The sequence below is a fragment of the Papaver somniferum genome, chromosome 3 (genome assembly GCF_003573695.1).
Source record: "Papaver somniferum cultivar HN1 chromosome 3, ASM357369v1, whole genome shotgun sequence".
Taxonomy (NCBI): Eukaryota; Viridiplantae; Streptophyta; class Magnoliopsida; order Ranunculales; family Papaveraceae; genus Papaver; species Papaver somniferum.
Window position 1 is genome coordinate 14,616,348 of NC_039360.1, and position 23,158 is coordinate 14,639,505.

The following is a 23,158-nucleotide window of genomic DNA, read 5'->3' on the forward strand; positions in this document are numbered from 1 at the left end:
TTTTTAATTCCAAATCTCGCTCTACCAGGAAAACTTTAGGCATCCACATGTAAAATACACAATGCTGTACAACACGGGATACGGATACCACCACACGCAGGCGGCACAAACTTGGGCTGCTCAGCCATATCATGTTACCACCACAATAAGGATTCTTTCGTCTTTTCATTACGTTTAAAATTTAAAAACAAAATTTTATCCATTCCCGCCTTCGTAACCCAGAACTTTTTAAGCATACGGATCGATGACGTGTTAATCTCTTAGCCGTCAGATTTTCCTGCGAATTGGAGTAATCTTATTGGTTGATAATGAAACACACGGATCGCTGGTTCAATATAAATAACCAGCAAACAAGCACAGTTTCATTCACGAATCCAATTCTATCTCTCAACGATTCCCAGCAATCCTCGCTCATTCTCAGAATTCAAGTTTTCTTTAGAAACATTTTAAGTTATTATCAATGGAAGGAACAGCAAAGGTTGGCAAGGGAGGAAGGAAAGGTGGTGATAGAAAGAAAGCAGTAACAAAATCAGCCAAAGCTGGACTTCAATTCCCAGTTGGAAGAATCACTCGTTTCTTAAAGAAGGGTCGTTATGCTCAAAGACTCGGTTCTGGTGCTCCCGTTTACTTGGCTGCTGTTCTTGAGTATCTCGCTGCTGAGGTAAAAAAATAAAACAAACAAGCCCTAGTTTTTATTAATTTTACTGTTTTTCTTCATTCTGAATCTGGGTTTTCAATGAATTTGATTCTGATTCTGATTTGGGTTTTTGTTTTTTGAATTGGGTTTTTAGGTATTGGAATTAGCTGGAAATGCTGCCAGAGACAACAAGAAATCAAGAATCATCCCAAGACATTTGTTGTTGGCGATTAGGAATGACCAGGAATTGGGGAAATTGCTTTCTGGTGTTACTATTGCTAGTGGTGGTGTTCTTCCTAACATCAACTCTGTTTTGTTACCAAAGAAGAAAGATGAGGCTGCCAGTACTCCAAAATCTCCATCAAAATCTACTGCTGCTAAATCTCCAAAGAAGAAGTAAGATCTTCTAGATCTAGAAAGTAATCTGTAATGAAATGTAGGGTTCAACTTTTTGGGGTTATGAAGTCATTTTGTTGATTTAAATGATTCAGATTTTAGGGTTTGTAATCTCTTTCTGTAGTGGGTTTTTCATGTTCATATCAAATCAATGGAATCAATCTTTAAATTTAGATTCAGTTGTCAATTGCTTGAAATCCTATTTTTCAATCTAATCTCACAGAAGCATTTTGAAATTTTACATCTTGGTGCACAGCACATAACATGAACATCACCTAATTTTAGCTTCATATTGTTCAACAACAGCTGCATCTATAGTAGCCGTACCACAAAACATTGTCTTAAAAGCCAACTCCCAGTCTAAAGCTGATGATACTGGATCAAAATGGTGTGCCTTGACTTCCTCCAGTTTACTAGGATTGACATTTTCTCAAAAAAGTTTAGCTGATCTAGGTAAGAGGTGTCGTGGAATTCTTTGCCTTTGCATCGATAATCTTTTATGGTATCTGTTACCACATCTGAAATTGCTTGTACAACATCTTCTCTGACAGATCTGCAAATGGTGCAATCAAGTACCTAACCTGTGAATGACGCTCTGCTTTTGAGGCTGCTATGCAAACTCAGTGTCATGAAACTCTTGTATAAACTTGAAGAATGATGGAATGCTGCAAAGGAAGTAGTTGATTCCAAAATTGAAACTGTATTACGTCAAACCGGGCCGGTCACCTGTTAATGTTGGCCAACTAGTGGTGTTTATACTCTCAATGAACGTAACCTTCCGAGCTGCTTTCGGATTGTCTGACGCAAAGGTCCATGGTATCTAATCGGTTTCTTCCAGCATCATGGAATGCTTCATGTAAGGGATTTTTTTTTTGCTCAATCATAGATTTTATTCAAACAACAGCTATAAAGCCTATAATGTAAATCCACTTACACAACTTAAACAGTTAAATGAATAAAGGCAAAACATAAAGAGCAAAAAAAAAAAAAAAAACAGCAGAAATTTGCAATAGGCCTCATTAGGCATTTCAATTGTGTTCATCCAATCAGGCCTGCAAGAGTGACCTTCTCTGTTACCCCTGCATAAACTGAAACCCAGTTTGGTCAAGGAATCTGCAGAAAAGTTCACTTCTCTAAAGCAGTGAGCAAATCTAACATATTCCAACAGTGCAAATACTTTTCCATCTAGCCAAATCCCACAATAGTTATTATTTTGAAAGTCCAAAATAACCGAACTAGAATCTGAATTAATGACCACCCTCTTGAAGTGATTATCAATGGCCAATTCCCCGGGGACAACAACAAAAACCTGACAATCACGGTTCTGACAGATGAAACCAAATCTACCATTTCCAGGATTACCCGTAGCAGCACCACTTCATTCACTTCAGGGTTAAACCAATAACATTCTTTGGCCACTTTTAACTTCATTTTCCTGCCACCAATCAAGGACATAATTTGCAGATCATATGAATGCTGCAAGGGAAGAAGTTGATTCTACAATTGAAACAGTATTACGTCAAACCGCGTCACAGCGTCACTTGTTAATGTTGGACAATCAGTTTTCATACTCTCAAGTCTCAATGAACATATCCTTCCAAGCTGCTTCGGGTAGTCTGATGCAACAAGGACTACTTCATATCCATATTACAAGAATTTCCAAAGCTGTTGGGTGCATCAAATCTTGCCGATTTCTTCCCTCAGCTAAACTGGGTTGATCCACAAGGGCTTAGCACGAGACTAGTTAAGGCCAGGAGGATTTATTGATACAATTATTGATGAATTTATGGAGAAAAACAAAAGCAATGGTGGGGGTGCAGTTGATAAAGATATGGCAGATGAGGTTCTTGCATTTTACGGTGAAGATGGCAAGAAAGAAACAACTCCATGGATTTTGTAGGTGTATGGTTACTATGGTAGTGGTGAAGCTTATTACCAAAGATACGAAGATTAAGTCCCACTTTTGTGTGACCTCGTCAGTCACTCTAACATTAAGGCTCTACTAGGTCTAACAGCATCTATGAAATGGTAGTAGTCCAATGACCCCAGGAAATCCTAATTTTATCACTGACAAAGGTCAGAGAACAATGTGATGAACGCCACCACTTTACAGACCGTAACAACAAATGGATCAAAATTCACCAATTTATAAACTGTATGCTTTAGTACTTTAAGCTTTAATATCTACACACAATAGAAACCAGAGACGTGTGTACAGAGAAGCCTGCAGTTCAAGTCAGTACTCAGTAGTACATTGGAATATGATTTTGTAGAAATAGTCACTAGGAATTTGGAGGTTCTTTTGCTTTTAATAGGATCCTTTCGAGCCACTATATATTCCTGGCTTGATTGGGGTATACCCAGATTAATTGGGGTATAAGTTATGTCATTGTGAAGTAAAAGAAGCCATCCCTTAACCATGTTTTTTTCTAAATGGTTAAATTGCCTCTGCAATGATTAACATTAATTTAATTGAAATGATTAGATTAGTTAAATTAGTTAGATTAGTTAGTTGATTTATATGAGTGAATTTGGAAATAATTGAGAGTAAGAAAGAGAATGGAGTAGTAGAGGAAGTTTTGGGGGGGAAAAGTTAGGGTTTTGAGAAATTTGTGATATGAGTGAGATGAATGATTCAAATCCTGATTTTGAAGTGGGGGAGTATTCTAATTTTCCTCCTACAGATAAGTACTTGTATGATGATCTACCAAATCGTGATCAAATGGATTATATGCATGATCCTCACTTTTATTTTCCTCAAACTCAAGATGGGTATGGAAGTGATGAATGTCTTGAGCCCAACGTAGAATTTAGTGATCAAGAGGAAGAAAAATGAGCTGCAACTAATCAGGTGGACAACTTACGTGGTGAAGATTGTGATTTTTCTATGCAAATGATCGATTTTTTTTTTCACTTTTGCTGCCCAGTATCGGCAAGGTCGACGATTATCCAGCCTGCCGACTGTAAGCGTCGGCATGGTATATATTAAATGCTCCGACTTTTCATGAGCAGTGTTTAGTTGGCAAGGTCGAAAATTTGAACCCTGCAGACTACAAGTTTTTTTTGCAACACAGAAGACGTGATTTGAAACATGCTTAAGCCGGCATTGTTGTGGTTACGTCGACCCTGCCGACTATAGTTTGGTCGGCACTGTTTGATTTTCCTACTATGTCGGCTGTTCTTTAGTCGGTGTTGTTTTATATATCGACCCTGCCGACTATTGTAGTACATATCAACTAACTTGTGTTGTTTTGTAGATTGCATTGGTACAGATAACGGATCAGCCTCAAGCTCACAATGTTAGGGGTCCTGATACTTCCGCACATTATGCTAATGATTTGGAATGGTAGGAAAAAGACGATGCGGTCAAGTGGGTTATTGAGAAAGCAAAAGAGAAGATGTGTGTTCTAGTTAAAAACACCCAACAAAAATCTTCGCGGTTTGAAATGGTATACGAGTGTAGTGGGTCGGCGGATGCAAGTCACAAGAGAAAGGTTTATGTGTATGATAAGAAGACGACTAGAGTGCACAAGACGAAGTCAAAGAAGTGTGGATGCCCATTCAAGATTATTTTTTGAAGGAACAAAGACACCGATAACATGTGGAGAACGAATATAATTGATGTTGGTTGGCATAACCATAAAGATCCGGAAAGTCTTGTTGGGCACTGCCAAGTTGAAACCACACGAGTTCGAACAAGTAAGAACAAGTTCGAACAAGTAAGAACAAGTTCGAACAAGTAAGAACAAGTTGGGGAATTAAACCAAGCAAGCTCCTTAGTAAGTACAGGAGGGACGATCCGCATAACCTTTCTTCATTGTCTACAATTTATGAGGCCAAGGCTGAAAAAGTGGGGGTCTAACAACCACATCCAATATTTCGATTAGCAATCTGTACGAATATACTTTTAAGAGAATCAACTAGACAGTCAGACTCAATCTTAATAAAAAGTATATCAAGGAGTTAATATCTCTATCTATCGAATTGATTTATACTCAAACAAATAGAAATCTGCGAGTCTTTATCAAATACAAGAGAGATATAAACTTGGATGGTACCAAAGACCAATATCCAAGGATCAATCAATTTCCAATTAACAACCAAAGGTTGGATTTCACAATTGATCGATACAACTCACAACCTGTGATATTTCAATTATATAACAAAATATAATGCGGAATAAAAATAACACAGACACCATAAATTTTGTTAACGAGGAAACCGCAAATGCAGAAAAACCCCGGGACCTAGTCCAGATTGAACACCACACTGTATTAAACCGCTACATACACTAGCCTACTACAAACTAACTTCGGTTTGCTGGACTGTGGTTGACCCTAATCAATATCACACTGACTCAAGGTACAATTGCGCTCCTTACGTCTATGATCCCAGCAGGATATTGATTCCCTTAGCTGATCTCACCCACAACCAAGAGTTTCTACGACCCAAAGTCGAAGACTTTAGTAAACAAATCTGTATCACACAGAAAAGTCTATGATGATAGATAAATCTGTCTCCCACAGATAAACCTATGAGTTTTGTTCCGTCTTTTAATAAATCAAGGTGAATAAGAACCAATTGATAAACCAGACTTATATTCCCGAAGAACAGCCTAGTATTATCAATCACCTCACAATAATCTAAATCGTATGGTAGCGAAACTAGATATTGTGGAATCACAAACGATGAGACGAAGATGTTTGTGATTTCTTTTTATCTTGCCCTATCGGAGATATAATCTCAAGTCAATTATTTCAATTGAACTCGTACGATAGAAAATGGAAGATCAGATCGCTCAACTACAAGAGAAGTAGTTTCATCTGGATTCACAATCCCAACGAAGTCTTTAAGTCGTTAACCGACAGGGTCTCGATAAGAAACCTACGGTTAAAGGAGAATCGACTCTAGAAAAACCAACTAGTATCATACATGAGGTGTGGAGATTAGTTTTTCCAGTTGCTAGACGTCTCCCTTATATAGTTTCAAATCAGGGTTTGCAATCTTAGTTACCTTGGTAACAAAGCATTCAATATTCACCGTTAGATGAAAAACCTGACTTATCCAAGCTAATATCCTTCAACCGTTGGATCGAAACTTAGCTTGTCTCACACACAAATGAAATGTATTCATTTATGTTTGAGTAACCGTACCTAAAAATGTACATTGGGTTGGTTCACGAATAGTTAACCAATGGTTATCCATATGAGCACTTTCATATTAACCGTATTCATCTTTCTCATAACTAGTTCAAATGACTCATAAGAACTAGTTCAAGAGTTGTTCAATTGCTTAGGTCTTTATACATAGACACAATTGAAATAAAATCGGTTTGATTCACTTGAATCAATTCATGAACAATATAGCTACGGTTTGCAAAGATTGCATTCCTTATTGATTTATTGTTTAAGTTCATTAAACTACCGATTTGAGAAATAACCAGCTTGGGTACGCGTACGGGTATGCGTAACTTAGCTACTGGATTTGAGTTTACAAACTCAGCAGAAATTTTCGGTTCGAAAACTTCCGTGGGTACGCGTACGGGTATGCGTACCTAAGGTGACTGGTTTACTAGTTTGCAAACTTACAAACTCAGCAGAAATTTTTGGTATGAAAACTTCCGCCAGTACGCGTACGCGTACGCGTACCTAACCTGTCCCCTTCACCAATACCGCATGCACACATATGCACACACTTGGTTTCCAGCACATGGATTTATACACTAATGTGCGAACAAACTATATGCTTATATCCATAGTTGGTTACGTAATCTCAACTCCACATTTCAATCATTCAAACATTCTTCTATATTGTTATAATAGTCGTTAGACAAAAAGAATCGACTATCGTCATCAAAGCTATTTTCAAGATTGAAACGTCATCATGACTTTCGTCACGGGTAAATATGAAAATGGTTAAAGCAAAAGCTTACCAACACATATTTCGAGAAAAAGATATGCGAGTAAACTCGGCTCTAAATAGCAAATGTGTATGTATGAAAACTATCATACTTATTCGACTTTTGTCTCAAGAGTAGGAGATAGAGTAGATAAACTTTTAAGTGACAGATGAGTTCAAGTCTCCACATACCTTTTGGTCGGATGAAGTTCCACTGGTTCCTTGAGTAGTTCTTCGTCTTCGTAAGATAATCGCCATGGAGTCTGGAGCTCAACTATACCTAACTATCCTAGACTGAGACTTAGTCATAAGTAAACTAGAAATCAAGACATATAGTTTTGATCACTAACATTGACAAACATGCTTGAGATAGCAACGCATGCGAGTTCGACCGAGCAATGCTCTAACAAAAGAAACTATCAAAAAAATTGAATGGGATGAAAGAATGGTAATGGAAGAATCACAATAGTTGGCATACAAATACAACTACACGGTGAGATACCATGAGTCATCGGAGGGGAAGGTGGATCGTATTTTTCTTGCACATCTCGATATGATTCAATTGGCGCGGTGCTTTTACCAAGTTTTGATAATGGATTGTACTTATAAGATAAATAAGTACAACATGCCTTTGTTGAACATTGTAGGACAAACCTCGGATAAGAAATCGTTCGTGGTGGCATTGTGTTTTATGGATCATGAGAAGGATGATAGCTATATTTTGGCATTGGAAACTTTGAAGCTTCTCTACCACGAATACGAAACTCCCGGGGTTGTAGTGACAAACAATGAGCAAGCAATAATGAACGCCGTGAGGATAGTTTTTCCCAATGCAAAAAATTTGCTCTGCGCTTGGCATATACAATGCAATCTTAGAAAGAATTGTAGGAATCATATCCAAAATCCAAAGGCAAAGAAAGGTACTAAACGTGAAAAGGAGGAAGATGAACGTCTTAGTAAACTAACTAAAGAGGAGAGAGAGGAAGAGAAGAAGAAATAAGACGAAGAATGGAAAGAAGGTGAGATCAAGTTTGGGTTATTCATAAAAGCGTGGGATAAGTTGGTTTGGTCGATGAGTGTGGCAAGATATGAGATAAACTTGAAGGAGTTCGAGGATGATTGGGGCATTAATTACCCCAAAGTAGTGTAATATTGCAAGAGACAATGGTTGACACCACACAAAGAGAGGTTTGTGTATGCTTTTACTTACGACTATAAACATTTCAAATTTGAGTCCACAAGTATGGTAGAGCAATCTCATGGGAGACTAAAAGGTCTAATTTTCACGAGTCAAAATGGGATTGTGACGATGCAACATGCTATCCACGAGTACACTAATAATGATATCAACAAGATAAAAAAGCAATTCGAAGAAAGTAGGTTCCGGAAGTTAAAGGAGTTTAAGGAGTATAATTGGTTTCTTGTTGGAATACATTTCAATGTCTCGCATTGGGCAATACGTTTTATGATGAATCATCTCAAGTTGTATTAAAAGTATGACAAACCGAGCACTCCTTGTAAGTGTAGGATAATGAAGGCTATCGGACTTCGAGGTCGTCATATGCTTGGTAGGTATAAAACTCCGATTCCGATTCCGATTGAAGATATTGATCCTTATTGGAAGCAACTATCTTTCAAACCGGCTCCAAGAGAAGATCCCGATGAAGAGTTTGGCGACATGGAACTTGGGAGAATAATCCTCGATAAGTACCCCACGTTGAATAGGTTGGAAAAACAAACTATGAGTCAAAGATTCTTGTTCTTCATTACAGAGACTGCACTTTGTATCAATGTTATGAAGGATAGCAGACACTCTCATACCTGTTGGTAGTATTGATTGAGTTGTTTTCCATGTGAAAAGCTTTATGGATGGTGTTACTTTTAACCTCCATATCCTACCCCAGTCAGTATTGCTATCATTACTACTTCTATTTATTGAATTGTATAAGGATTTTACTGTAAACTTACCTTTCTTTTCTAGATTCCAATGAGCAGTATCTTCAGAATCATTAGATGGAATACATATTTCTGATATTTTATTAACTGTATCTTCATCAAAACAATTTTTAAGTTTGTATTCATCCCATTCTTTGTTTCTATTGATTAACTGACATACCTTTTTCAAGTTTGTTGTACCCGTGCTTGGATTTTGGAGTGGAGCAATGGCATTTGGTATCCACTGATCCTCCCAGATATTAATTAGCTTTCCATTTTCCATTTCTCATCTACAATTTTTCTTAATCTTCTCAACTCCACTATGTATCCCTATCCACACCCAGCTATCTGTATCTTTGTTTTAGGGTTTATATGAAGTATATCACAATTTGGATAAAATTTTGCCATTAGAATTTTTGCCCCAAGAGAGTCTGGCTTTTCTTTCAATCTCCATCCCATTTTTGGTATCATTGCAAGATTAAAATTTTCAATTTTTTGGATACATAATGCTTTTAAGTATATCCCCTTCTTTCCATTTTTATTCTTTCCCCACCAATAATCTCTTTGCAACTTAGTTAGCGTTTCACAGATTCTCTTTGGTATTTTAAAGCAATTCGTATGGTACACAACAAGAGAAGATGACAAATACCTTGAACTAGAATATTTGTATGATATGCAAGAAGCAATCTCGAAACCACTCTCAAGAGACAATTTTGTCAACCTAGGTGGAAGGAATACCAAGTATTTTCATATAAAAACACTTAAAAGAAAAAAAAGAGATATGATAGACTGTTTACTAGACCACTAAACCAAAATGGGATATCTTGAAAAAGTGTTTCCTTTTTTTTTTTCCAATTAAAGCCTCAAAAACTTCTAGAAGGGACATGACCACTATGATTTGTGGGTCTTCGCTAACTTTCATGAGCCGCAGCCGGAAGACGATGAAAATCCCAAATAACTGAGGAACTAAAGCCGCATTTTGAAACTCTTTTTACCGCTTCCCCATCTGTCCCTGATTAAGAGCTTATGTTAGATGAACTAACTATATATCGACTTATAGTCTACTAAAGTCAAGGCTCGGACTAGGATTAAAAGTGCGTAGTTGGGTATCAGACATCACTGAATAACCCTAGAAGATTGAAGATCAAACGAAAACTCCAACGAGGACTTCATCAACAAAGGTAAGCGGTGACTGATTTCGTTCGGACTTTTCTTCAATTTTACCTTTCTAATCTATCGAAACAAGTGCTCACTCTATGGAGCAATTCCTATGAAAATAAACATGAATTTAGGTATGGACTCGAGGATATTTGAGCCACGACTTTAGTGAGAACGACCTTTATCCACGGAAAGGGCCTCATATTGTAGTGAATGAGCATATGAATTCAACAAGCCAAGAATCACTCAATAGTTATGAGTGACTTATTAAAACAACAGTTATTAAATGTTGCAATTTGTGAATAAGAAACATTCCACGAACTATATGTAACGGTTCACGGGCTTGAGCGTGAAAACATGACTAGATCCCTTTTTTGGGTCAAGTTTTTGATGTTTTCTTATCTAGGCAAGATGACACTATTCTTCAACACACAATTGATTACCATATTTAAGTGTGTGTGATGTATTAAACTCCTTCCTAAGTTAAATTGTAATTTATTTTACAAAAATACAATTTATGTGAAAGTAATTATTTATTTAATTATTTTATGCAATAGTTGTAAGTTAGGAAAGACTCTCAAAATAAGGAGAGTCTCGAAAAAGTAAAATAACTTACGAACTTGACTATGACTCAAGCAACCATTAACAATAAATAAAGGGTTCATGTAAACTCCACATATCATCCATTGGAAAATTGGTGTAGCCTTCATAATGTTATTTTTCACTACTTATGTTCTTCGTGAATAAGAGTGAGACAATAAGACTTTGTTTTGAGGATCACAAAGCACGAGTTGGCAATAATCTTCTTTGATTGTTACACAACTTGTAATCTAGGTTAATCAATAATTCTTGTCTATTTTAAGGTCATTTTCTTTTGATATAAGGTCATTCAAGGATTGTTGATCATAAACCCTAGGTTTGATAGATTCCTGTTCACGATCGTATACCGACACTAGTTCGTCGAAATCTAGGCTAGAAAGAAAACTTAAATTAAGGTGTCTCATAAATTCCTTAAGGAGTTTTAACAAGATATCTTTAGATTTATTCTAGTTGTCCTTGTTGTTGATAGACACATTTTTGTATCTAAGTAGTCCTCAATTTTCTGTAGTGTTGGTACTCGATTTCGTACTTATTATGGTGTTTTATGTGTTTGTAGGTATTTTTGGCTAATAAACATTTTTGGAAAATTCGGCTCGAAAAGTTGCCCGGGGCACCCCCGGAAGACATTTGCTATTTGGACTCTCAGATTGGATAAGGGGCGTCCAGCTGCTAAGGGGCTACCTGTTTTCTATTTTACACTGTAGTGCTATCGGCACCCCTACTCTGGTTAGGGGGAATGATGTAGTTTTGAAAGTGGTAGTAAAGTTCGTTCAACTCGGACTCGATAAGATTAGGTTCTAGACTTAAAATAAAAATAGAAAATATATATACAAAAGGTTTGTCACGATGTCGAGAGAGACTGAGACTCAGGATTCCACCAAATTCCATTCATGTGATTCAAATAATAATTCCAATCAATTATAGATCAAATATTAAAAATATGGACTCTTATTCTTTGCCAAAAAGTAGATTTTTGAAAAGTAATGATTGTAAATCAAAAGCATGATGTATCAAAAATACATAGACCAAGCATACACCATCAAATGAAATCACACCCATTCAATAAAAATCATAAATCGATTAAAAATCAATGCAAATAGTCATAAAAGAATTATTAGAATTACCACATGCGTGAAATAGGGCTTCCTCCGTCATCCCAGTAATGGGGTTTAGCTCCTCATATTAATCGCTTGCTCAAAATACATGTTTGTTGCTCAAAAAGTTGATTAAAAGAGTGAAAATAATAAAATCAGTGATTCTGCGACCCACAGAAGGCGTCTAGAGAAGAACGATAGAAAATAAGTGCGCCTGTTGCTGTTGTTTTAAGACTGACAGGCGTCTGTCCTTGTCACAGTTGAAGAACGACTGTCTGTGGAAGTCTGTTCTTCGTGTTCTTCAGGATCTTCGTGTAGCAGCAGCAGAGACGGGCCTCCTGTAATCTCTGATTCTCGCCTCCTGAGCTCTCCTCTCGACCCCAAACTCTCCGTACTTCTTCTAGGGGACCTAAGCATCCTATTTATACACAAAAGGGTCATTGAATCTTTCCCAAATCGCATCAAAATTCCCTTTTTCCTTTCTTGGCAGTCACGGCAATAATCGCTTCCCAAATTTGTTTTACGCGTTTCTGAGCTTTCCCACTTATCTCAAACTCTTCCTTAGATATATATGTATCTTTGGAAAGAGTTTACTTGCCTTTAATCTCCTTGAATAACAGATTTTGAACCCATGAAGCCGTGTTTCCTTATTTGACTTTGATTCCAATTCCCGGCTATTCTAGCCCAATTTGATCGGTCCAATTGCTTCTAATGAACTTGTTAAGTCATATCAAGTCTAGACCAATCAATTTCCGGTGTTGAATCTCTTTAAAACTGCCCAAAGCTTCACGTCCAAAATCTGCAGACGTGAGGTATCTTTTCCCGCCAATTCTTTTTGATTCAAATCGTGAAGAAGGTGAGTGTCCCCTATCCTGTGCTGTTCTCCCTTTAGCAGATGCCTGGAATTGGGTCACCCCTTAGTAATTAGGTTACCCCTTATCCAAAGTGAGAGTCCGTATAGTAATTTTCTCCGACGAGCACAAAAACCACTTTTTTAGCCAATTTCGCCGCAAAAGCTTATTTCTCCAAAAATACCTACAGGGACATAAAAAGCCATAATAAATATAAAATCGAGCACTAATAATATATACAATTGAGATTATATAAGACACAAAAATGTTCCTATCAAATATCCCCAAACTTATTATTTGCTAGTCCTCGAGCAAATCAAATAGAAAATATAATCCTAACTCACTGACGCATGCATCGTCGATATCATTTAGCGTATGCAATAAGCCTTTAAACCCCTAAGTGTCCCTAGTGGCGGAGTGTTTTCTCCGGAGGGCTTACAAGAGATATACTCACAAAACCTTTACTCCAGACCTTAGCTATCTATGCAGAACCTTGGAAGGCACTAAAGAATCTCCTTGGTTGGCATACTTATTGACTACAGGAGGAAGTACCCTGATGCGAAATTCCAATTGCTGTACACGAGTTTGCACTCAAGCATACTAAAATTCATATAAAGTGACAGAGCTCTACTCAGATAGTCGCACTATGGACATCAATATCCGGAGTCAAAACTAATCACATGGATAGATCAAGAAGATGGATATATAAAAACATAGATGGTTTTGATGTTTACTAAGTGAACGGCGTTTCCCATATCTGTCTGAAGGCCTCAGCCAAAATGAACCAATCCTAATGGATTGAGATATTAGTCTGACTAATATCAACACACTGGCATATATACAAGGGAACCAGAGGTCGATAACCTAACTCTAGGTCAACACAACTGGCATATACAAGGGTACCAGTGGTCGACTTTATTGAATTTATTCCTTTTGGTCAAATGGTCTGGTCTCATTTTTTATTTTTTTTTTTCAACTTTTTGGTAACTACCATTTTTTCATGGCATCTCAATCACTCTAATTCACCCTAGCATTGGTAACGACTTGAATCGTGAGCCCCACCTAATCACTTAGAGTACATAGTTTAAAAACAAAATAAAATAAAAATAGAAGTGAAAAGGACTCAACGAGATATGGTGAAACTATCATGTTATTTCTAACACCTGAGCTCTGTGCTTTTATGAATAGACTCTTCTAGATGTTTCCATCTAATCAGATTGGTTCCTCAACTCCTACGATCAAAATGCTTCCATCCACTTAGATTAGTTAGTGCAATCCTCAATAGGCATAAATTTCTAGGTTCTGGAGTTTATTTATTCATACTGCAACTAAAACGTTTCTCCCATACCCCCAAACTTAAATCTAACATTGTCATCAATGTTCTAAAGATGAAATTAAAAGCATGAACAAGGAGAAACTGTTACCATTTGAAGCAAAAGAGATAAGGAAAGATATTACCGTGTTGCATGAATGTTGGGTTACCTCCCAAGAAGTGTTAAGTTTAAAGTCTTCAGCCAGACTAAGAAAGGATTAGTCACCTCATGGAATCATAAAGTAATAGCCGAAATTTCTGTGGGTCATCAAAACCAAATAGAGCTATCACAAATAAAAGGAATCTGCAACCTGTCAAGAAAATAAACAAATAAAGCACACCCTTGTCTAGTTTCCTGTTTAAGACAACTACATCTAGCTGTGGTTTAGGTTCAGGTTCTATAACTGGGTCCAAATAAAATATTTTCATGGGTTGGAATTCCTCAAAGCTAAGATCCGGTTCAGGTATTAGAGTCTGAAGAAACTCAAGTAAAAATTTAAAAGCACATAATAATAACCTGAATATTTGAGGATCCTTAAAGTCAATCAGTTTGACTCACACAATCGACCATGATGAAACTGGTGGTCAATCTTAAGCAAATGTATCGACCCTAATCTCTTAAAGTAATTAGGTTTAGTCTCAAAACTAAATAATTGACACATCTGAAATTTATACGTTCCCACAATTGGTTGAAAAATATTTGGTGGGAAAACAAAGTCGATCTTGGTATCATAGCCTGGTCTAACCTCATCAACCAGAGGATGGGTTTCTAACAACTGAACTTCCTTATGGACATCACTAGGTTCAGGAAAACGTGTGTGAAGATAATCTTGTAAAATGGTTGAGGCACATGGAGGATGATAATCACCCCCAAAATTGGAGTTTTGGGTGTCTCTAGATAGACTAGCTACAATTTCCCTAATTTCTAGATCACCAGAATCATGAAAATGGTCAATTGCTTCTTCTAGGTTATACTCAGGTGATGCCTCCTCACACATGTTTAAATGCTCTACGAGTTCATCTTCTTCGTCTATGACTATTGTTTCTAAATCGCTAGACTCTACAATATTTTTCTCAGAATAAACTCGTTCCTCCAAACCATTATCGGCTTCGTAATCAAAAGGAAATACTACATCGTCTAAAACGGGGGTATCTCTAGTCAAATCCTCGTCCTTTTGAACAGGTGATTTATTATTAAAATTATTTGGATTTGAACTAGAAATAGTAGTATCATTGTAAAGCTCAATTGGAGTAACAGATTCCTGATCACTATGCCTATATGTGTCAAATTCTTCATCAGCACTATCCTCATCATAATCATCATAATAACATGAAAATGGTTGAACCTCATATAAAAAAGTAGTGTTACCAATTCTAACCTCGGCATCTTGATTATGCAAATAACTATCCTCATTTTCAAGGGTACTATTGGAAACACTATATTGGAAATTAAGACTATCTTGAGCAGTTCTGTTCTGGGCCTCTAATAAAAGCTTTTGAATCGACTCACATGACTTCCTTATGGTATCGTGTATAGAAGGTTCACTCATGGGTGCATTTTTTTAATTCATTTCTAACACAAACCTATTTGTATTCTCAGTTAATTGTTTGAGAGACTCTTCTAGAGGAAGAACAGGTTCAGAAGGATCATAATAGGAACTAGTTTTCAACATTTTCATTATATTGTCCAAAGATGAGGAACTAGTACTATAATAATCCTTATTTTCTTGCTCGTATGACCAGTGTGTGTATAGTAATTGGGCTCACCATGGTATGAGCGGTAACCTTGAAAAGGTTGATGTTCCCAATCACTATTCACACTATGGTTAAAATTGTAACGTCCATTTTGAAACTCAGTCGGATATTCGTTGTATTGGCTATTGTGATATCAGTTCGATATTCTTTTGCAGGGGTGTGAGTTATCACAAAATAAAACCCACAGACAGGGAATTCGTGGGTGAATAGAGTCTTACCTCCCGTACCAGACGGGCGATGAACCGTTGAAGTCGACTCAGGCCACCGACTCCGATGTCAGTGTACGAACCCGAGGGGCCGAGACAGTATCGTAACTGTCGTCCTTCCCTGCAAACAGTTGATATTTAATTTTGATCCTTCCTTAGGGTTTAAAAATAATGTCCAAGAATGTCCAAAAAGTCAAAAAATAAAAATGTCCCAAAAAGGAAAAGAAAAATTACAAAAATAATACCCTATTTACAGTTTCTAAAAATAAAACAAAATAACTATATACAAAATCTTCTTCTTCACTCCTTTCGGATTCCTCTTTTCTTTCATTCTTTGGCGATGCTTTCCTTTTATAACACTTTTTCTTTCCTTGTAGCTTCGCTCGAAATCTGAAAAGAATCAAAAAATACCAAAGGCGTAAAAGAGAACAAAAATTCTAAAATAAATAAAATAAATCTAAAAACTAAAACCTAATACAAATCCGCGTCGACGGCGCCAAAAATTGATGTAGTTTTGAAAGTAGTAGTAAAGTTCGTTCAACTCGGACTCGATAAGATTAGGTTCTAGACTTAAAATAAAAATAGAAAATATATATACAAAAGGTTTGTCACAATGTCGAGAGAGACTGAGACTCAGGATTCCACCAAATTCCATTCATATGATTCAAATAATAATTCCAATCAATTATAGATCAAATATTAAAAATATGGACTCTTATTCTTTGCCAAAAAGTAGATTTTTGAAAAGTAATGATTGTAAATCAAAAGCATGATGTATCAAAAATACATAGACCAAGCATACACCATCAAACGAAATCACACCCATTCAATAAAAATCATAAATCGATTAAAAATCAATGCAAATAGTCATAAAAGAATTATTAGAATTACCACATGCGTGAAATAGGGCTTCCTCCGTCATCCCAGTAATGGGGTTTAGCTCCTCATATTAATCACTTGCTCAAAATACATGTTTGTTGCTCAAAAAGTTGATTAAAAGAGTGAAAATAATAAAAGCAGTGATTCTGCGACCCACAGAAGGCGTCCAGAGAAGAACGATAGAAAATAAGTGCGTCTGTTGCTGTTGTTTTAAGAATGACAGGCGTCTGTCCTTGACACAGTTGAAGAACGACTGTCTGTGGAAGTCTGTTCTTCGTGTTCTTCAGGATCTTCGTGTAGCAGCAGCAACAGAGACGGGCCTCCTGTAATCTCTGATTCTCGCCTCCTGAGCTCTCCTCTCGACCCCAAACTCTCCGTACTTATTCTAGGGGACCTAAGCATCCTATTTATACACAAAAGGGTAACTGAATCTTTCCCAAATCGCATCAAAATTCCCTTTTTCCTTTCTTGGCAGTCACGACAATAATCGCTTCCCAAATTTGTTTTACGCGTTTCTGAGCTTTCCCACTTATCTCAAACTCTTCCTTAGATATATATGTATCTTTGGAAAGAGTTTACTTGCCTTTAATCTCCTTGAATAACAGATTTTTTTGAACCCATGAAGCCGTGTTTCCTTATTTGACTTTAATTCCAATTCCCGGCTATTCTAGCCCAAGTTGATCGGTCCAATTGCTTCTAATGAACTTGTTAAGTCATATCAAGTCCAGCCCAATCAATTTCCGGTGTTGAATCTCTTTAAAACTTCCCAAAGCTTCACGTCCAAAATCTGCAGACGTGAGGTATCTTTTCCCGCCAATTTTTTTTGATTCAAATCGTGAAGAAGGTGGGTGTCCCCCTATCCTGTGCTGTTCTCCCTTTAGCAGATGCCTGGAATTGGGTCACCCCTTAGTAATTAGGTTACCCCTTATCCAAAGTGAGAGTCCGTATAGTAATTTTCTCCGACGAGCGCAAAAACCACTTTTTTAGCCAATTTCGCCGCAAAAGCTTATTTCTCCAAAAATACCTACAGGGACATAAAAAGCCATAATAAATATAAAATCGAGCACTAATAATATATACAATTGAGATTACATAAGACATAAAAATGTGCCTATCAGGGCACCCATCTCCTTCCTCCTTTGAAGCTTGTTTTGGCGGGAAAAGAAACCAATTTCTGCGTAATTCCCTGGAACAAATATGATAGAGTTTTAATCGGACTTTTGCACGGGAATGAGTTGGGACTGCTTGGTTTCACCTAAACAGGGTTGGTCGTTGATTTGGAATCGAAGATAAAGGTTGTCACGTGGAGTTTTGATGAAACTTGGAAAGAATATTTCCGGGAGATATTTTTGGTATACTTTTGGTAGTAGCGTGTAGCTGGATAGAGACCAATTCATTCAAGAGTCGTATATAAACGTGCTTGGAACATATCAACACCAGCAGAGTGCGTGAAGAGATATAAGAAAAGAAAAGAAAATCCCCGTATCTTCATGGAGAATAATGAAAAATATTATGTAATTACTCGTGAAATTTGGAGTTGATATGGATATAAATAGGTTGCTGAGGTGAATAGAAGAGGACAAAGAGTATGGGTAGGATTTTAGAGCAATCACAGAACGAAAAAAATCAAGTTGCAGAGAACTCCATTGCGGCTGCTGAAGAAGAACACGAAGAACATAAGACTTACAAAATGTGTCGTTCATGTTACAGTGACAACGACAGTTGCTCGTGGGTCGTAACGCTACAGTGTCAGTGACATTTCACCTTTATCGTTCTCTGTGATTTTATTCATTTTTCCTCCCATTTCATCATTTGTCAACACTTTGAGCAATAAAAATGAATTTTGAGCGTGTTTCCAACATGATGAGAGGCTAAACCTAATCCTCGGGGCGATGGAGGAAGCCATTCTTCCAATAATTATGTGGTAAAATTTATTTAAAATTATTTATGCAATTCTTTTATGATTATTTGCACCGAATGAAAATTGAGTAAATGATTTTTATTAATTAGTTGTGTTTTCTCTTGATGAAGTATGCTTAGTTTAGGACTTTTGATACTTCATGCTTGCGATTAACAATTGATGTTTTGAAAAACTAATTAAGGCAATGATTAGAATCACAATTTTTTTTAATTGAAGTTATATTGTCTAGAATTGCATGATAAAAATTAACATTGAATCACATGAATATTGGTGAATGGTGAAATCTTGAGCCCCGATTTCTCTAATTTAATCTTTACATCAACTTTTACTTGATTTATTTTCTTTATTCTTAAAATTTAAATCTAAAAGCACAACGTTCACAAGTCTTAACGAACCACTTTATTTACCACTTCTACAACCACTGTAAAAATTCCATCAATTTTTGGCGCCGCCGACGCGGACTTGTCTTTAGGCTAGAGTTTTTAGATTATTTTTTTAGGTTTTTATTATTTTTTACTTTGTTCTATTTTACGTTTCATTGGTATTTTTCTTTTCATTACAGATTTTTTGGAATTTGGAGCGAAAGAAAAAGAGGTTGCCAAAGCTGTTGGTAATTACTTAAAGATTTGGAATCAAAAGACAAAGCGAAAAGAACGAAAAAAAAAGAGAATTTTATTAGATTTTGTTTTTTTTTTCTTTTATATTTATTCTAGCTTTTATAAATTGTATTAAGATATTCTCTATTTTTTTAATCTTCTTTTTATTCTGGACTTTACTTTTTGGACTTTGGACTTGGACATTTGGACATTCTTTTATTTTTAAACCCTACGGAAGGGTAATATATTAAATATTAAACTGTTTGTAGAGAAGGACGACAATTACGATATTGCCTCGGCCCCTCGGGTTCGTACATGACATAGGAGTTGTGGCCCGAGTCGACGACAACGGTTCATCCCCCGTCCGGTACGGGAGGTAAGTTTATCGAAACACCCGCGAATCCCCTGTCAGCGGGTTTACTGTACTCCTTCGTTTGCATATATGTCGAGGAACTGAATACAGCTGCTTTAATTTCCTAGTAAAGGGAAAGGCCTGGCCATACAAGATAAGGGTTCGGATTTCATCATCGTTCTCTTCTTGCCCGCCTTAGGAGAATGATACCAAACGCGAACCCAAGCTTAAAATACTGACTAGAACGAGACCTATAGGGTAACGAGCTTAATAGGAAAGTTGTTCGAAAAATATTGGTTACTCTTTTAAGCATACTTCGAAGTTCATTATGGTTTCTGTAAGTTGAATGCGCCGCCTTGTAATGCCGGTGAGGCCTTGGGTATCAAAGCACCACTGAGCTTCCCTCGTCTCTATTTAGCTTACATTAACTCAGATTGATTCCAGAGGGGTTTGCTTAAATTGTAACGAATTCCCTTTCGAAGGATTAGAAGCTGGTCTAGAAACAATCTAAGTGGAGCCTTCATGCTTTTTGTTTGCTAGAAATTTTTAGGTTTGATTTGGTGGAGTCGGCCTGTTGTGTGTTTGCTTAGAACCTCCCTTCTTTAGGATTTTTATTTTTAATTTTTGTTAGTGTATGCCAAAAGCGCTCGAGTCCATTAGTGAGCGTGCTTGGAAAAGAGATACTTTTGGCCGTTTGCTTAGTGACGAGCCTAGAAGTTCTTCTTTTGTAAACGGGGAGCTCGAAGACTCTTCTTTGGAGAGCCCTATTTTTGGAAACTTCAGTTTTGAGAATTTAAGTCTTAGTGAGGAATTCACCCCTAGGGTTTTTACTGTGCAAAAAATGACAAATTTGAAGGAGTACATGTACCCAACTAGGACCAACCGACCATCGTGCATTAAGTTGCCAGCCTCTACGGCTAATTATGAGTTGAAACCTGGTATTCTTCAGATGATCCCTATATTCTTAGGAAAACATGACGAGAACCCTTACTTTCACATTAGGGATTTTGAAGAAATTTGTGGAACAATTAAGATTAAGGACCTTACTGATGAAGTCTTGAAACTTAGGATGCTCCCCTTTTCCTTGAGAGATAAAGCCAAGACATGGCTTAACAACCTACCATCTGAATCCATAGAAACATGGCAGGAACTTATTGCTGTTTTCTATTTGAAATTCTACCCTAAGCATAAAATTGCAGTTGTTAGGCAGAAAATTAGTTCCAGTATGCAACAAGAGGGAGAATCTCTTTATAGGTTTTTAGAGAGATTCAATGATATCCTATCCGAATGTCCTCACCATGGGTTTGAGAAAATGAAACTAGTAGAGATTCTTTATGATGGTTTAAACTATTCGACCAAATCCATGGTCGAGTCTATGCGCGTTGGTGAGTTCAATAGTACAAATGCCGATGATGCTTTTACCTTCTTAGGAGTTGTTGCTGAAAAATCCCAAAAGTGGGAACCTTGTGTTCAACACCCTAAAAGACTCTTGTTAATAGAAGTAGCACCAATATGGTAGATACAAGCTTTGGGTCAGATGCTAAGTTTGCCGCTTTATCTAGAAGGTTAGAAGCTTTGGAATTGAATCAGTTTAAACATAGGTTTCTTGTTGAACCTGATGATAGGATTAGAGCCTCTCAAGTCTCTATTTATGGAGTAGAACCCAATAGATCGTTTTGGGAAGGTCAGGTTAGTGAAGAGCAAGCCCACGCTGCTTATAACAATGCTAGGTTTGAGAACCGTCAGAAGTTTGACCCATACTCAGAAACCTACAACCCTGGTTGGAGAAACCATCCTAATTTTTCTTGGTCTAAGGGCAAGAATCCAGGTCAGTCTAGTAATTCTCAGCCTCCCCCAGGTTTTGGTTATACTCAGAACCCTTCAGGTCAAACCTAGTTTCAGAACACTTATGAGAAAAAGATCTCTACCTTAGAAGAAGCTCTTACTATGTTAGCAAAGAACCATGATATGTTATCAGTTAACCACCTTAGCTTTCAACAACAAACCTAGCAGAATTTGAAGGATAATTCCCATACTCTTGCTAAATTAGAACTTCAAGTCGGCCAAATAGCAAAGTATATAAGTGAGAGAGAAGATGGAAAGTTTCCTAGTCATACTGATCCTAACCCCAAAGGAGAGAAATCGTACAATCATGTGAATTCTGTTACAACCCTTAGGAGCGGTAAAACAGTAGACAATAAGGTATCCATGCCTAGTGGACATACTGAAGTTCCACCTTCTACTTCCCAAGAGGAGCCCGTAGTTGAGAAAACTGAAACAGTCTCTAAGGATTCCCAAGAAATTCCTGATAGGTCTACCTTTGTGCCTAGATCCCCATATCCTCAGTTGTTAACCCCAACAAAGAAGGAGTCAACTTTTAACGAGATAATGGAAATATTTAAGCAGGTGAACATCAACATTCCGTTATTAGAAGCAATTAGGCGGATGCCTGCTTATGCCAAGTTCCTTAAAGATCTTTTTACACGAAAGCTTTTTACGGGTGAAAACTATTTCTGCCGGTTTTGGTAATTTGGGGTGTGTGAATGAGAAATGAATCTAAACCCTAAACAAATGCACTGCACGGGAGTGCTTGTGATTCAAGAAATCAATCTGTACAACTCCGGCCTAAACCAAAAAATGGCCGTTCCAGACTTGCTTCGGTCACAAAGTGAAGGAGATGGGGTTGATCTTAGGGAGGGAAGCGAAGAAGGTGTTGAGATTGTGGAGGTGTTGGATGTGTATGACTTGTATCAGAAAGCTGAACATGCTTGCAGAATGTAAGCTATCAGTTCTGGTGTTTGGATACGGTTGTATCAACACTTGGTTTCTCTTGTCTTGTTATGTCTTGGAAATAGGGAGGAGAACCTATTTATACAAGTCATTGAGCCTAACCCACGTATCTCATGGGAAGTGGAGAAAGTAGAGTGATGGAGTAGTGGAGTTGCGTGTGTTAGTGTCACACGATCAGTCTTGCCTACTTCTCCCATCATCACTAACCGTACATGTCTTCCTGACACGTTCTTGTGATGGCACGTTGTGCGCTGCATGCTGTAAACCGCCAGACCAATACCCCAATAAGTATCCCCCAGTTTGTGACATGTTTGATGTCTCGAATGTGTGGATCGTGGGACCCACAAAAAGTAGCATGTGATGCTAGATTAAAAAACTAAGTTATTTAGGAAGTCGATACTTGTGAAGTATCGTGTGTATTTTATGCAGGTAATGCATCGAATATATTCAGCATGTGTGAAGCATCGCTGTTTTAAGGCTTAACGGAGTAAGTCGCAGATTAAGCATCTTAAAATAGCATCACGTCCAGCCATCTTCGAGTGATCGTTTGGAGGCTGTACAGGTAAGTCCTAACTTGGCTGATCACTTTGTGTTGAAGAGTGGTGGACGGTGATGCCTCACTGGCCGCCTAACTCCTGTCTTAGGCTGTCCTTCCAAGATGGTGAAGTTGGACGGACGAGATGGCTTGCGACCCACATATGCGACCGTCGGATTAGGGTTTAGGAGGTGCTCGAACACCAACCTTTAGCTTGGTCGAATCCAAGCATGAGACACGTTT

The 23,158-nt window shown here is 37.4% G+C and overlaps 1 protein-coding gene across 1 annotated transcript; it reads left to right on the forward strand.

The window, feature by feature from the left end:
* Positions 1–379: 379 nt before the first annotated feature.
* Positions 380–1,208, forward strand: LOC113355362 (histone H2A.1-like). The gene is made up of 2 exons (XM_026598198.1): positions 380–661; positions 792–1,208. The coding sequence occupies exons 1-2, from the start codon at positions 461–463 to the stop codon at positions 1,035–1,037; spliced, it is 447 nt and encodes a 148-aa protein (XP_026453983.1). The 5' UTR covers positions 380–460; the 3' UTR covers positions 1,038–1,208.
* The last annotated feature ends 21,950 nt before the right edge of the window (positions 1,209–23,158 follow it).

What these genes read in the sequence shown, in the direction of transcription:
- LOC113355362 (XM_026598198.1), top strand. Translation starts at nt 461, where the DNA reads ATGGAAGGAACAGCAAAGGTTGGCAAGGGAGGAAGGAAAGGTGGTGAT. An exon ending in TTGAGTATCTCGCTGCTGAG is followed by an intron (nt 662 to 791) that starts GTAAAAAAATAA and finishes TTGGGTTTTTAG; the next exon opens with GTATTGGAATTAGCTGGAAA.